Below are 15880 nucleotides of genomic sequence, written 5' to 3' on the forward strand. Positions count from 1 at the left end.
CCCAAATACATCGTGCTCACCAAAAGCTTTACTTCCTTCCAGGTGTCTTGTAAGCATTTCCTATCTGTAAATACAGATCTGTTGAGGTCCCAACTGCTATTGGTTGGGGTGCTCCACCTCTGCAAAACCTACCAAGACCCCAATTGCCCTCAGATGATGCCCCAAATCCACTGAAGTTGGCAGCAAAGGCCAGTTTGTCTGGACCAAATTCCAGCTCCAAGCCAGCATGTCCTCCCACATACATCCTTATAGATTATTGTTATGCGAGTATTACGCTAGTGCTGTATGTAGACAAAAGTGCATTGTAGGGAATAAGAATCTGTATGCAAAGACAGAAAACGGTGGTTGGTAACATTTTACTTACAACATTGTCATTTAATTTTCAGCAAGCTTTTTTTAAGTAGTCTTCCCTATTGCACAAAACCACTGCCATTTCTCTTGCCATGACCATTGTCTCATTAAAAAAATAAAATAGGAAAGATACACCTCTGGTACAATAGAAATGCTTGCAATATACATAAATGGTGCTTCACTGTACAATATTTTAATATTTGGGAATATGCATATTATTCCTACGTGTTCTTTCATTCAGTTTTCCCTGATTTCTATTTACAGTTGCACAATGCTTTTAATGCCCAGAAACAGAGCTAGAATACTCAGTGCTAAGCCTTGAAAAGAAGTTTTAGCCAACTCTCACTCATTTTCTCATAGCAGCCTACAGGTCTAGCTGTGAGCTAGACGTTTTGCCCTCTATGTTTAGGGGGAGCTGTAACACTCCTGTACACCAGCAGCTTCCAGCCCTCTTCCGCTTCACACATCCTTGCAATTTTTATAAAGGGGTTTCAGATCTTGTTGAAAATTCACATCCTTAAGGTATCTGAAGGCAATTTTGCCTTTTTAAGTGCTTTTTGATGACCCAGGGATACACAGAGTGTGGTATAAACAGTGAACTTACTCATCTCTATCTGTAAAGAGTTTCTCAAGCAGAACACTGCTCCAAGCCAAACTGCCTTTGCCCACTCCTATTCTACAGTATTAAAATGGATTTCTTTAAGATTACATCAAGTAACATCATAAATACCACATCAAAACATACTCGCCATTGATATATCAACCACTTTTCCCACTAGGAGTCTTAATCCTATAAGAATTTGTTTCTTTTCTGAAGCATCACACATCTCTAGCTGGGCTTTGCTCCAGCAAAAGGCAGGCAGCGCTACTTTTCCATGAGGTTCACTGGAAAAGCATGGGAATGTTTCCCTCTGTCCAAGACTCTGGCATTTTTCTTTACCTAAGAAACATAGCCCAATCTGGTTTTCCACTATACGGGTCTTTCTAGAGACCTTTCCAAAGGCCTTGGGTTGCCCCTTTTCTGCAACATGAGAGGAAGATGAACACTCTTGAGCAAGTCAAGTATTCTAAATAGCTTTTTTTAAGAACAACTTCTGCCTTTTTTTTTTAATATTTCTTTAAAAACCTTGGCCACTATCTCAGAAAGGCCTGATCCTGCACTGACTCTGGGTACCCAGACCCATGCTTTAAGGTAAAAGCTCCCAAAGAGCTGGAGTGATAATCCATCACTTCCAGGACCAGTCCCATTCAAATAAGTTTCAGATGGACACAAGGACACTGCAGTTTTAAAACTGCTCCCACAGGTAAGATTCTTCTAGAAATCCAAAAGACACTGGCAGAGCTACTGCCCATGAAAACGTGGCCAAGGAGCTGCCCCTTCGGGGTGGGAGACGAGCTTCAAGCCCGAGTTCTTGTGTTTGCAGAGCCCGGCACCAGCCCTGCAAGCCTTCCACATACAATTATCTGGAAAACTGCACTCCAAAGCAGAAGCAGCTGGAACAGGGCAGGAATTACCCTGGCCTTTGCTGTGTAAATAATTTAGTGGCTGTTTGAAGATCCTGTGAAAACTCTGCCCTCCTCATTTGCCACTTGCTCCCTGAACACCACTGGGCTGTGCACAGCAAATGTGTTTACATTTCCCACCAACACAAACGCTGTTTGTCAAGCTGTGACATGAAGCTAATGCCCAAATACAGGCTCTGAAGAGTTTGCTTGTGCGAGTTTATCATCAGATCAATAGTTTTCTGGTGCTGGCTCCTCCATCCTAAATGGCTGTGTGTGTCCAAGCAGTGCTCCTGGGGAAGCAGCTGCCCATCCCCAGCAGTGGCTGTAGTACCAAGTAGCCTAAATCGTGGATCATACACAGTTATTCCATATCTCACTGCTATGAAGGCTTGTGAGCCTCCATCATGTCTTATTTCTACTGTCCATCTGAGATCTTGGGGGAGGATTTAGCTTCCGTATGAAGGGGCCACAGCTGCCTTTTCATTCTCCTTATGGCTGTCTCCAAAGGGTTCTTCATCTTTCTCCTTCATGGAGAACTTCTTCCTGAAGGCTTGTGTCAAGCTGGAAGAAGAAGCCTTCCTAAATGTGGTAAGTCTCTTCCGAAAGTTGCCCCCTGAGAAGAAATAGAGAAGTGGGTCAAAGCAGCAGTTGGAAGCTGCCAAGGGGAGCGTTACCACAACCGATTTCTGTAGGTATATGGCATCCTCACAGCTGGCATTCTTCAGCCTCAGCACGTGGAGGTGGACCGTACGTAGAACATGGTATGGGGTGAAGCTCACCAGGAAGGTGACAGTCACTATGATGATCATCCAGACTGCCTTCTTGTGGTTAGCCCGGTTCTTCTTCAAGGAGTTTTTCATTAAGGCCCTTATGATCATGGTGTAGCAGATAGTTATGACAATAAAGGGAAGGATGAAACCCACAGTAAGGGCAATAAAATCCAGGATCACAACTAAATTTGTCTTCTGAGAGTTTTCTGGGGGTTCAAAGCATTTGGTCTTGTTGCCATGTTGGTACGTCCCATTCCGCAGAAAGGGAGCGCTTGTCAGGGTGACAAAAATCCAGATGCCAATGCAGACAAACTTCGCCCTCCTCTCCGATACCAGATTGATGTTCTGGACTGGAAAAACAATGGCTATGCAGCGGAAGAAGCTCATTGCAGTCATGAAAAAGATGCTGCAGTAGAGGTTGACGTACAGTGCGTATGAACTGACCCTGCATAGGAAGTCACTGAAGAACCAGTTTCCCTTGTGAAGGTAGTAGACGACACGCAGGGGCAGGGTGGCCACGCAGAGGAAGTCGGACACAGCAAGGTTCAGCATGTACACCTGGAAGGCTGTCTTTTGACGATATGTCTTTATGAGGACGTAGAGCACAAACCCATTGCCAACAAAGCCCATAATGCTGATCATGGAGTAGAGTGAGGAATAGACTTTGTTTCGGAAGTCATCGATGGAGTGATGGCATGACAAGTTATCAAACAGCATTGTCATGTTGGCTGGCTGGAGCACTGATTCTGCCTGGTGATGAATGTCAGGCCTAAGGATGAAAAGCCTCAGGTGAGATGTAAAGCAGCACATGAAAATTAAATGCCATTATTAGATAGGAGGAAAAAACTGCCACCTCTCCCTACAACAGAGAACAGGGAAGAAGGGGCGTAGATTGGCACCTATTTGTGTTATTATAACAATCCACTACAGCCACCTTTCTTAACAGGGGACCAACTTGGCAGCATCTTTCTTCCACTGAAAATCTCCAACTCCTTACAAACCTAGGTAGCTACTCATTGAAACAGCAGAGAGGAATAATGAAGGTGGCAACAGCTCTGTGCAAGTTAAAATAGAAAGACCAGATCTGGACCGTAAGGATTGCTCAGTTCTGCCTCTGCATTGCCTGGCAAATGCTGCCTCACTGGGCTCCACCTCCAAGTCTGCCTGCAGAAGGACAGGTCACTGCAGGAAAAAGTCTGCAAGGTTTCCAAAAGAGTAAAGGTGGTCACCTCTGCTCACAGGTAGCACCATTTCTTAAGCTTGCTTCATTAATAGTGATTAATAATACTAGCTTTGGAAAAGATACTGCTTATTCCATGTGATGAGCAAGAAGGATCCCTGTAGCAGAGAAGACACCACAGGGCTCCAGTTTCTCTGGCACTGGCTAAGCAAAGGTACTGCTGCAACACCAGCAGATGGAGGAGAAGGCTGGAGGGAGGCTCAAATAGATCAAACCTCTGGGTCTGGAGACATCTCTCCTATCAAGGTAACTCCCTAGCAAAGGGTTTCTTCTTGGAGTTGCTTTTGCACCTTACCTTGGTTTACATTCACAGGTCTGGGGCTCTCCGGAGCGGTCAGGAGGATTTTCAGATCCGCTCAGCTAGTCTTCCATGACATGTTATTGTTTCCTTTTCGTGTTCATTTGAGCGCAGCCAGACATGACGCTCTGAAAATTTCTGTTGTCTTAAAGTAAAGCAAGAGAAAAATACACACGTATTTTTCTCATTTGTTTTAAATGTCCAATAGTTCAAACACAGGATCTCGCTTGCAGTCCGAGACCATGAGAAACCCCAATGATCAGAACTGCAGGATTTCAGCTTACAGGCTGAAATAACAGGACTTAAAAACAACGAAAGCGATGGCTGGGACAGGATTGGTTATAAGACCACCACATATGCTCAAACCCGATGTAAAATGGTGTTTTCATACCTAAAACCAGTCTGACAGCATTGAAGTAGTCTCTGTCACCCTCCAGGATTTACTAGGCATTCAGAACCACAATGGAATGCTCAAGGCTTCCAGGTTTCAGGCAAGCTTCAGCTATTTGAGGGTTTGTACTTTTAAAACAATTCTTTGACTATTTGCAATGCACAAAATGCATTAAAGCTCAATAGATACCAGTGAGGTGGCACAGATAGGAGAGGAGGCAAAAGCTGACACAAGGTCAAGAGGATGTTTTTCCCCCCATGCACTTGAGGGTGTGAATGACCGAGCAAGTAACTGCACAGAGGTCTTTGGCCAGAAGAGGCAGCCAAGACGCTGCCCGGCTCTGTCAAAAGCTCTCCATGAGTACATCATCACTTACAGTTCACCTTAGCTTGCATAAGCAAAGCTTATCTAGGGATGCTCATTGCAAATAATCTGTTAATCAGAGCGGGACATCGCGTTTGCAGCTGTGTCCTCTCCCTGCCTCGTCAGCCTGATTCTGGTGGTGACAGAAGCCAGACCTCAGTCCCAGCTTAGAAGAGTCTGGGCTCCTCACATACAGGACAGAGTGAGTCCGAACACCATGAGACATCATTCTAGCAATCTTGGTTCTCCTCTGCAAGGACGACCCAGCATCAAAGACTGAGCCCTGGGTCCCCTGGGAAATACCAGGATCCAGTCTTCTTCCTACACCACTGGCATCCTCGCTTGCCTGAGGTCTTCACTTCAGAACTGAGGGTCAAGTTAAAGAGCAACACTCCAATAATGTTGTAAAATCTCCAAGGTAGGATTAAATTTAAGTTTGTGGTAACGTTGGCCTGATATTAACTGTTTGCTTGGGAGTGGCAGATAGAACAATATTCTTTGCAAAAAACCTGCAGGATCCCTATTCCCTGCTTTTATCTGTCAAGCTAAAACGGAGCAGGCAAAAAAGCTCTTCCTACTGTTCCTCTTATGGCTGGCTTAATGTCTAGCAAGCAGACCCACCAAGCAAAACCCCACCACACTATGCACTGCAAGAACATACGGAAATTAGTGGCTCAATTATCTCATGAAAATTCATATAGATAGAATCTCTGTACTTACCAAGGTATTGTTCATCAGTTTTTTCTCAGATGTTAAAAAAGACAGAAAAACCACACCAAGATGTTTGAGATTAAGAGGCTGGAATGATCTCTTCTGCACACTGAGGCTTTCTTCCTCTGCCTGCACCTCCAGACAGCTATGGTCAGTATGAAGAAGGAGCAGAAAATTGACAAATGGGGCTGTGTGGCCAAGCCAGCCGGCAAGCAAAGAAGCTTTGCCTAAAAGCAACGATGCTGCAAGCCCTTCTGAGACAGCATCAGCGAGGGATCCCACTGCCTTCCTGTCACCGCAGACTGCTCTTCCCTCTGCCTGTTCAGCTGTCCTGCACAAGAGATAACCAAGAGATACCAGCAAACATCATAGCCCATCGCTTACACATCAGTTAACTTATTAAACTTCTCTGCCTATTTGTGCACACTTCTGAAGTAGCATTCAGCCAGATTCTAAACATCTTACCTGCTTTGGGGACTAAATTCCAGTCTTTCAGCTGCTATTCTTAGAGATACTAGCAGATAGTGAACAACCATGAAAAGTACTGGTCTAAAAGACAGAGACCTGTTATCAATCATATTTCTGAACATAACTTACAATATCTTTTGCAACCAAAATAAAAACTGATGATTACAATACTGAAGTGGACTGCTAAAGCGTAAGAGCTCTGCACCTGAAAAATATCCCTGTAAAAACCAAGAAACCCCACAGACCATCATCTCCTATCTGAAGCTTTATACCAGGTTTGCATCATGGACGAAGACAAACATCATTTCCACCAGCTGCGGTTCACTGAGCCATTATTTATACAGCTGTGGTTCACTGAGCCACATTTATTTATATGCTCCTTAGGAACATTCAGAAGCAAGAGGGAGGAAAGCATCCCAAACCAAGCAAACCCCTGAACAGCATCTTCAAGTCCTATGCAGCATAGCTGGATTTATATACTACATTTAATTACACAACCGAAAAGCAAAGTACCGTGGTTTGTGCAGAGCTCAGGTGTAAAGCACCACCGGCCCTCGGGAGCTTCGAGCCCGAGCTGGGTGTCTGGGGGGAAGCAGCGGGGAGCATCAATCAAGAACGCACTTGGCAAACACCCCATCTCCCGCAAAGCGCCCGGTCTCAGAGCGAGCATCGCAGCGATCAACCGAAGCCGGCAGCAGCCACTAATTAATAAAGCAGCTCATTAGCACGCAACGGTTCCAACCGGCTGCTCCGCCCGGCCACAAGCAGCTCCCCGACGGCCGGGACGCGGCGGCTTCCGCAGGCACCGCCCGCCACAGCCATCGGGGAGCCCCCCACTGCCACGAGTGAGCCGCGGGATCGCTTACCGGAGCCGAGAGGGATGCGGGGCTCTGCCGGGGGTTACGGGGCTCTCCCTGCTCCGCTGCCCTTAAACCGGGGCCACCAAAGCCCCGCCCCCCGGAGGGGATGACCACGCCCCCTTGCCGCGCTTCCCTCCCCCGGACCCCCGGCTGCCCGCAGTGTGTGTAATGGCAAACCCTGTTTTGGGGGTTACAGCCCCTCGCAGAGCCGCCTGGAGGACACGGAGTCCTTTTCGTTTTGATTGCACCTCTTCCACCCTGCGATGTCCCCGGTTTTTCTGCTGTCAAACCCCGTAATTTGCCCTTTGCAGGTCTTTGGCGCGCCCTCACACCCGGACCCTGCAAGACTTGCGCTTCAGACAAAGCCATGGTGCTGTGGAGGTGTCAGTTCCTCTTTTGCCCCACTCTCTGTCAACAGTGAAGCAAACGTACGTACCTCATCTCTCCACCCCTCCTGAGAGCCTTCCCTGCCTTCCTCGTCTATGCCATGCACAGAAAAACCTTCTGTATCCCACGAGGTACCTGGCGGTGTGTTAGGAACAGTTGAATCATAGGACCATGGGATAATTCAGGTTGGAGGGGACCTCAGGAGACCTCTAGTCCAACCTGCTGCTCACAGCAGGCCAGGCCAGGCCAGGTTGCACAGGGCTTTGTCTCATCTGGTCTTGAAGAGTTTCAAGGGTGCAGGTCCAAGGGCCTCTAAGACTGAGCAACCTGTTGCATTGCCTGCAATTGCCCATGCTGGGAAGCAGTCCTGTGGTTTGCTTTAGTTGTGGTGCACATCTTGTTATTGCTCCATTCTGCCATTCCTTCTGCTTTTTGGTTCTCAGTGTTGTTAATCCTTCTCCTTTTTGTTTTTTTTTACTCTTCCTTCTTCTTTCTTTTTCTGCTGTTTACTCTCAAGAACAGGCAGATTCCCTCTTGCAAGGTCAGAGGGAGGGTGATGTGGGATCCAGGAGGCTGCTGCTGTTCCAGATGTGCTGGCAGCAGGGCCAGGGTTTCGGGGTGGGAAAGGTTTTCTCACCAGACTCCTAAGAGGAGGTCAGATGGTAACAGAGCAAGGAGACATGTGGGATTTGATAGACGCCAGGCATGGTAACTAGGGTCAGGGCTGGGATACTCATGGAATGTATCCACACTGCGAGTAGCTGGATGAAACCTTTAGTCCTGTGGTCTGAGCGGCTAGAGGGTGGCCAATCCTGACACCTTCATGCACCACAGGGACCCCTGTGCTCCAGGGAAAGGCTGGATCCATGGCACACAGACCCAGCACCCTGAGAGAGGATAGAGCAGACCTGCTTGGTTGCAGGGCCGTGGGTGACCATCCCAGGGATGGCTGGCACTGCTTGGAGTGTCCAGCTTGGTGACTTGGCCCTGGCTTCCACTTGATTCTTAGGGTTAATATGTGTGGTCTATACTGGCAGCTGCGAGAAGATGCTCCATCCCAACCATAAAGAGTAACAAAGCTCCCTTTTCCCCTGATTTCTGTGGGAGAAGAATGGATTTGGGGAACTTTCTGTGAAGAAAACCTCAGCCCTCATCACTCTCTCAGATCATGAAGCTGTTTTTCATACCCTACTGCAAATAGAACCTTTCTAACTAGCTGTTGTGGAAAAGAGGACTGAGAAGATGCAAGGCTGGGTGAGAGGGTAGGATATCTTCAGCACCATCTCTAGTAGGTATTTTTGTGGAATAAAGCACTTGCTTTCCTGAGACGAATGAAACAACTTATTACCAGAAATGTCTGCAAGGAGAGCATCCAGCAATCACATCACTGCTAGCCTAAATACTTGGAGAATTATGTTACTCTTTCACAGGCACAAATCTCTCCTCACAAAAGGAGGCAGTAATCCAGGAAATCGCATGAGGCATCAGCCAGGAGACAACATTGCTTCTGTTTTGTTGAAGAAGACAGAGTTTGTGTGGTTTCCACTCCAAATGCAAAGCAAAAGGTGAGAGATTGTGCTGGCTTTTCTGAGAAGTGGAGCAGTGTGGGTGCCGCCACAGAGGTTTGGGTACCGGGCTGCCCGCGCTGACTCAGCCTCCCTGGGATGCTGCAGCCGAAGTGCTTCATGGTGCTCCTGCACCTGGGTGCCTTTCCTCTCTCCCCCAGCCTGATCCACATCTGGGTTTGGAGGGGTCCCCAGGGTATTTGCTGGGGAAGATTTCTGGAAGTAGGGCTTTTAGGGACCTTTTAACCTGCTGTGATCCTTTCATCTCCTGCAAAGTGGGAGGATGGGTTTGTTAGGCCAGACAAGGATGCAGGAATATCCTTTTGCTGTGGTTTGGCTGCTGAAGGGCCTCAGCAAGCCATGAGAACAGGCCCATGGGCAATCAGCTGATCGCACTCTGTACGAGTACACTACCTACATGTTTGTAAAATATGAGGTTTGGATTTTGACATTTCTATAGCCATTATGGGGTTGGCTTCACCAGATGCTGAACACCTCCAGGTCTTGCTGGCAGGGATTCCTGGTGTCTTGCAGGTTAGCACTCTAATTCCCTTGTGTGGCTAACTGCCTTAGAAAAGAGAAAATGACATCATGAAGTCTTTTGGACTGTTGATCTGGAAAGCTGGATTTCCATGGGGTTTTTGGTGGTTGTAATAAGTAGAACAACCATGCTGTCAGGAGATGTGGTCCTGATAGAGCCACATGCTGCTTCCTCTTCCTGTTCTATACATGTAACAAAAGGGTGCTTCAGTAGATGGGTGAGATACAGCTTTCTTTAAGCTGTGTCCCCATTATTTCACAAGTCACCCTGCAGACATACCAGTCAAGAAATGAGGAATGTTCTGTGTCACTCTGTGGATGGCATGTTTGCAGGCAAAAGCAGTAGAATGTTTTCGCATTCCTGAAGGCTTCATTTACCGAGAGCTGGGAAATTATAATAATTCTCCTGGTTGTGTTAGAAATGACATAAAATCTGTATTATATGCAAAGCTGTCCGAAGTAGTCTATCATTCTAATATTTTTATTCATAATGGGACAGACCTAAGGTATATTTATTGTCCCTTAGGCTGGAACGGGGTGTTCCAGGGTCTACCCAGGTCAGCGGTGACTTCAAGCTTCATAATGCGGGTTACTGTGAGTCTGTCCAGGTAATCTTCGCTAGCATTTACTTTCAAACTGACAAAAGCTTGTGCTTTGATTTGCTAGGGGTTATTTTTTTCAGGTACTGACCCTGGCTTTATTGCCTCTCACCACTTTTTTTTTGGTAAAATATAATATATATATAATATTCTAACATGCAAGTTTTTAAACATAAAAATAGTCTATCAGAGATTTTTTGTTACCTTTTTTCCCCACCCACAATAGTAAAGTAGCATTTTAATTCTCTGATGTTCATTGCTTTGACAACAGTTTTCTGATTACATAAACTACCAGGGTTCTTTTTCTCTGGAAGATGGGAAAACAAACTTATTCTTGGAAAATTCAAGAGCACACAAGAAAACATTTCTCATGGGGAAACTCTAATCATCTTCTGGAAAGTAATCTTAAAAGCCAGAAATAGTATATGCAAGTTGGCTTTCTCTTTTTGGAAAGGAATGGAATAAATGTCATGAAAATATGTGATTTTTTGGCCCTGAAATTATCATGAGGCATATATCACTCTGTAATTTTTAAAAATGTAAACTGAAAGGCAAATGAATGTGCATTACTGAATCTTAACATTGATAACAGAGACACTTTACAGTTAATGAAACCCATATTTATCTAGTGCATCACTTGATACGCATTGCTGTTAGGTATTTGAGGATGGCCAGATGACCTATGACACAATATACGTCAGTTAAATTACCACAGAACATCAGGGATAGTAATAATTTACTTGTATTTGTATGAGAGTGTAACACCCTGCCAGCTGGCCTCCAGCAGAAGCTTTTCTTAGGAAACATCCATCAGGACACCAAACCCCTGCTTTTGAGTGGAATCGTTCCATGTTTGCTGTACAAATACACCCATGTGAAAATCAGGTTTTCCCTAGCACTAGATTGCATCGTTAAGGGACTTAAGCTTGGCTTCCCAACACCCACAGTCCATGTGCTCCATCTTCAGGAGGCTTCCTGGGTGCTGCCCAAGCTCTGGAGCACCTCCTGGGCTCCTGCAGTGGAGGTGGCTGACTGCTTCCCAAGGGCCTCCCTGGAGCTCCACAGCCATCAGCACTTTGTGCTTTACACCTCTAGGAAAGGCGATCATTAAAATGTCCTGATTTGGCAAAGATGTTTGCTTTTGGTTTTTACTGTTTTGTTTTGGGTTGAGAAGAAACACCCGGTCAGCTAAGACCTGCACAATTGCTCTTTGCTGCTCAAACATACACTGCCATGGCCTGAACCCTTACATTACTTCCTTTATCCACCAGCATCTTTCCATTTTGTCAGGGTTGCATCTATGCTCATCTGTTCTCATTCGCAGTTTTACCCCAGACAAGACAGAAAGACACAGGGAGCACACTGCAGAGAGTAGCAATGGGGCTGATCAGAAGGTTATAGGCAGACTGGACCAGGCACTTCATCTGGGGGCTGAGACCACACCTGACAAAATCCAAGCGGAAAGCACGGAACAGAAGTATGGGAAGTTTTGAAATAGTGGATAATAACTGGATGGGAACAAAAGCAGCTCCGCGTGGTAGTATATGGCACACAACACATCTATCTGACCAAGAACATGGATTATTTTCAGGCAGTTCCACCGGTGACATTCTGGAAATTAGAAGATGTAACTATTAAAGCCCAAACTTTTACTGTTTAATGAAACTCCCAAATGATATCTTCTGTGATCTGTTCTAGAAGCAGAAACACATCAGTGCTGGAGGTGGACACTGGTAAGAGCATCTTTTCAGATTCCTCGTGTAGAGGGTCCCTTTATCAGAATCTCAGATTTGAACAAAGAGCCCACTTACACACGTCATCATTTGTCGGGGGGAATTCTCTTTACTCCCTTTTAAATCAACAGCAACAAAAACCCCCAACCAAGAAGCTGAGCACTTGAATGCCCAAATAACAGGAAACTTCTAATGCTGTTTCCTCTGGTGATTTCAACCAAATGACTTTGCATATCTGGTGATCTGTGTTCATCATCCTCATGCTGGATGTCTCAGGTTTTGTTGAATTTAATTCTCATCCTGCAACGAGGTATCCTACCTGTGCATTAGTCAAGAGGAGGCAAAACATTTATCTGGTACTATGATGCCATTAAGTGCTACAGTTTATTTTGATTCAAAGTTGGTTGGTTGGGTCATTTTCTGGTCGGGTTAGCATTAGCTCCTCTGACCTTTACCTTGGTTGATGGCTCTTCAAAAGAGGAAAAAGCAAATCCCAGTAAAACTACAGGAAGCTCGGAATCCTTTAGCCTTCTCTGTGCAGATCGTGGTGATAGCCACTGGCCTTAGCACTGTCACCCAGGCACGCAGGGCTGGGTTTGTGGGAGGCAGGTAACACACCACCTCCAGTTTCAGCTGGCAGTGGAAGTCATCTTCTTCTGAAAACCATTGGTGTGGCCTTAAGAAAACCCCAACAATCTTCTGTCGCTTCCCCTGTTTCACAGATGAGTTACTCCTTCTGCACCCAGGCTCTCTCCAGATCTTTCATCCTATTCAACAGACTTGTGGTCTGCCAAGTGACAACCCCCAGAATCCTAATACAAACTTTGCCTGATCTTAAGAGCAGGATTTCTTTGAGCAGCAGCCAACATTTTCCCCTCTGTCACCCTGGATCACAAAAGCTACAGCTCTCAGGTCATCCAAAGCTCCCTTCCACTCCCATCAGCACCAACGCTCTATCTGGTCTACTTGGCTCAAGCAATTTGCTCAGCACTCTTGTCTTTTCCATAAAAAGCCCGACATGGCATTTGCAGTGAATTGAGGATTTTCACAGCAGTTGAACCCGCAAGTCTCTCCCAGTACATTTTATGGGGAAAATAAAGAGGAACCTCAGGAGAAGGGCTGGGTTGTTCTTGCCCTTGCTCATTTCCCAGGCTTTGCAAACGCAGCAGCATCCACTGCTGGTGGGGCTGGCTGAGGCCCCACAGCCTGTACAAGGACCTATCTGTAGCCACTCAGCCCTGGCCAGCCACGGCGCCAGGCTGAAACGGGTTCACCAGAAAGGATGTGATTTAAAATAATTCCTTGGTAACCAGCAACAAACATTTCATGTTCATCTTCTTGGTAGCTCTACAGAAGAGGAGTGGGCAAAGCACCAAGTGTAAGGCCAGGGGAGCTACTTGGCAGGACACAGCTTGGGCTTAACTATTTTACAGTACTGCACAGACTTCTACACCACTACTAAAGCTCACCCTAGCTTAGCTGCAATTTTATCCATGGCTCTTACAAACTTCCGAAAACCAAACTAGTGGAGTAGCCAAGCATAAGAAAGGAACAGGAGAGAGAACACAGCTGAAAGAGAGGGTAACAATGAACAAAGCGCCAGTTTCATTTAGTAAGCATTTAGGCTGCCTCTAAGCTTTTCCTCAGAGTTACAACATTGCTGTTATAGATGACAAGAAGTGTAAGAAGAGTAGTGGCTCATGCAAAAACTTGTAATGCTGCATATGAGCTGCAACAGGGGAGAGAAGGCAAAGCAGGAGGTGATAATGCAAATATGAAAAGGCAAAGGCTTGAGGAAATAGAAGTTAAAGGTGCCCATACTCTCACTTCTATCTTCTTTCTTGCTTCCTCATATGAGATTGCGCTTACAGGAAAGGGAATGGGTTTTACCGCAGCAGCAAAAGAGCAAATTTACAGCCACATTAGTGCCACAGCAGTAAGCACTAAATAAGGGACATTAGATAAATCAAATTCCTTCAGAACAAATGCCAGAGAAGGGGAATTCCTTGTGCTGAAATCCTGCTCTGGTGATCAGAGATCCCCCTCCATCAGAGCTGGGCACTTACAAAGCAGTGAAGGCATGCAGGTCTACTGAAGAAAGGACACAGGTAAGGGGGTTTTCCAAGGAGACCAGAGCTGTGGGTGTGCTGGAGGCTCCACGTGGCTTGGGAATAGCATCCTTTGGCCAGTATCAAATTGAGATGAACAACTCTATCCTTCTGCTTTCCTCAATCCCCCTCTTCCAAGTTGAGCTTCTCAGCCTCAGCTGTGCAATTACCAAACCCCCTTCCCTCCTGACTTGCCTTTTCCTGACCAAGGGAACTATATAAACTGTGACTGCTCCCGAGGAGCTGCTGTGCCACACATGGGGGCTGTGTTCATTGTGAAAACTCGAGACACTCAGCCTGTCTTTGAGAGAAAAGCACAGTGAGAACTCAGCATAAGGTGGTTTCTGCTAGCCCCTCTGTTCACAGTCTGTACAGTCATTGTCCCCTACTAACTGCATGATTTACTCCATGTGCCCTTAGTGACTGCTCACAGGTGGCTGCGTGCTGCTGGGTTCAACTCACCCATGCTTAGTCCCATTATTGACCATCAAAAATGTTAAATGAGAACACAAACCTTGGCATGGAGAGACAATGGCCCACTTTTTGATGCTTAAGCAAACTAAATGTTAAATAGGCCTAAATAACTCCCTTCGGATGATGTTTCCAAACTGATTTTCTAGGGTTGCCAGTGAGTTTGCTCAGATTGCCTGAGATCTGGCAATGGTGCAGTCAGGTTTCTCTCTTAATTAACTGCTTTTCTATGTAGGTTATTTTTGTCCGTCTGTGTGGTCCCACTAGGAAACAATTTACTAATGCCTGTCATCTGTCCAAACAAAATACAGCTACTAATAAAGGAATTGCATGGAGTAACACAGAATTTGTTTCCTCCTTTCATTCTTTTAGGCAACAATAGCACTCTGAATAGCTCCCAGGATCTTTTGTTGAAGAGATAATACATTTTTCCTTCTGTCAACTAGCTTCCCCCACGCCAGCTGAAGATAATCAATGTTAATCTTCAATGCAGAAAGAGCAGATTGTGGCAAACACTGAAGGCAGTGCCAGTAATTCATCTTGTGTTTTTTTTCAGCTCCTCTTGGCAGTAGAAGGGGTGTTTTATGTGATGGTTGCACATACAATGATCTGTATGGAAACAGATCATGGCATTAGCGCTGTTGCTGCTGTTGGGTTGGGGTTTCCAGTTCAGCTACTGAGTAAGCTATCAGAGATCTGCTTACTACAGGCTTCATCTGCTCAAATCCTGCCATGTTCTAGCCATGCCTTCACTAACCTCTTACAACCCCAAATACTCCTTCAGGTTTTACCGATGGTTCTGCATTTACTTCCCATCATTGCAAGAAACTTTGGTTTTGCTTTCATTTGCCACAAAGGTGTAAAGGTCAGAGAATACCTTTACTCCAGGTAAATATGCATTTGATGAGACATGGGACAACATTACTTCTGCTTGTATGTGACCTACAAGACCTGCTCTGGGCTGGAACCTCATTCTTGAAACGGCACTGATGTATGTATCACCCATCCCAAATTAAAACCCAGCAAGACCCGAGCAAATCTTCCATTTCCTGGTGCTGTTAGGAAACGGGAATCTCATTCTACTATATAGTTTGCACCATGTTCAGACCTCAGATGCTGTTTTCAGTTCATGACTGCATTTTCAGTTCCAGGGGGTTTTCGTTCTTTACTCAATGATAATTTGCCATTCCAGTTTACAAGCCTGAACAAAACTGTCTTCTTAAAAAAAACAGAGCAAATCAACCCCCAGACATGAGGACACCTCAACACCCCCAGACCCAAATGAACTCTTCAACCTTAGGCCAAGATTGCCTTGGAAAACAACTAATGCCACGTTGAAAAACACATTTGCAAATATCTTCTTCTAGTGTAGTCCCAGTCACTGGAAAGCAATTTCCTTGATGTGCCGTCACTTGGCCCTTAGGGGAAATCTGAAATCAGACTCATTCAGGGAAAACATCACAAGAAAATGATTGCCAAAGGAAGTCTGAGGGGGCAACGCGTGTGTATCCTCCTGGGT

The 15880-nt window shown here is 45.8% G+C and overlaps 1 protein-coding gene across 2 annotated transcripts; it reads right to left on the bottom strand.

Annotated features, from left to right (window-relative positions):
- Positions 1-2273: 2273 nt before the first annotated feature.
- On the bottom strand, positions 2274-6677 carry CYSLTR1 (cysteinyl leukotriene receptor 1). Of its 2 annotated transcripts, XM_061445665.1 has the most exons (3): positions 6612-6677; positions 5640-5961; positions 2274-3396 (listed from the first exon to the last, which is right to left on the bottom strand). In XM_061445665.1, the coding sequence occupies exon 3, from the start codon at positions 3348-3350 to the stop codon at positions 2304-2306; it is 1047 nt and encodes a 348-aa protein (XP_061301649.1). In that variant the 5' UTR covers positions 3351-3396; positions 5640-5961; positions 6612-6677; the 3' UTR covers positions 2274-2303. The 2 variants fall into 2 exon arrangements, with proteins under 2 accessions (XP_061301649.1, XP_061301648.1); XM_061445664.1 differs by lacking the exon at positions 6612-6677 and having other exon boundaries at positions 5640-6364.
- Positions 6678-15880: the final 9203 nt, after the last annotated feature.

Source organism: Pezoporus flaviventris, unplaced genomic scaffold (genome assembly GCF_033815535.1).
Source record: "Pezoporus flaviventris isolate CSIRO_AGI_PZ_B2104156 unplaced genomic scaffold, CSIRO_AGI_Pfla_v1 ptg000005l, whole genome shotgun sequence".
In the NCBI taxonomy this organism is placed as follows: Eukaryota; Metazoa; Chordata; class Aves; order Psittaciformes; family Psittacidae; genus Pezoporus; species Pezoporus flaviventris.

What these genes read in the sequence shown, in the direction of transcription:
- CYSLTR1 (XM_061445665.1), bottom strand. Translation starts at nt 3,350, where the DNA reads ATGACAATGCTGTTTGATAACTTGTCATGCCATCACTCCATCGATGAC.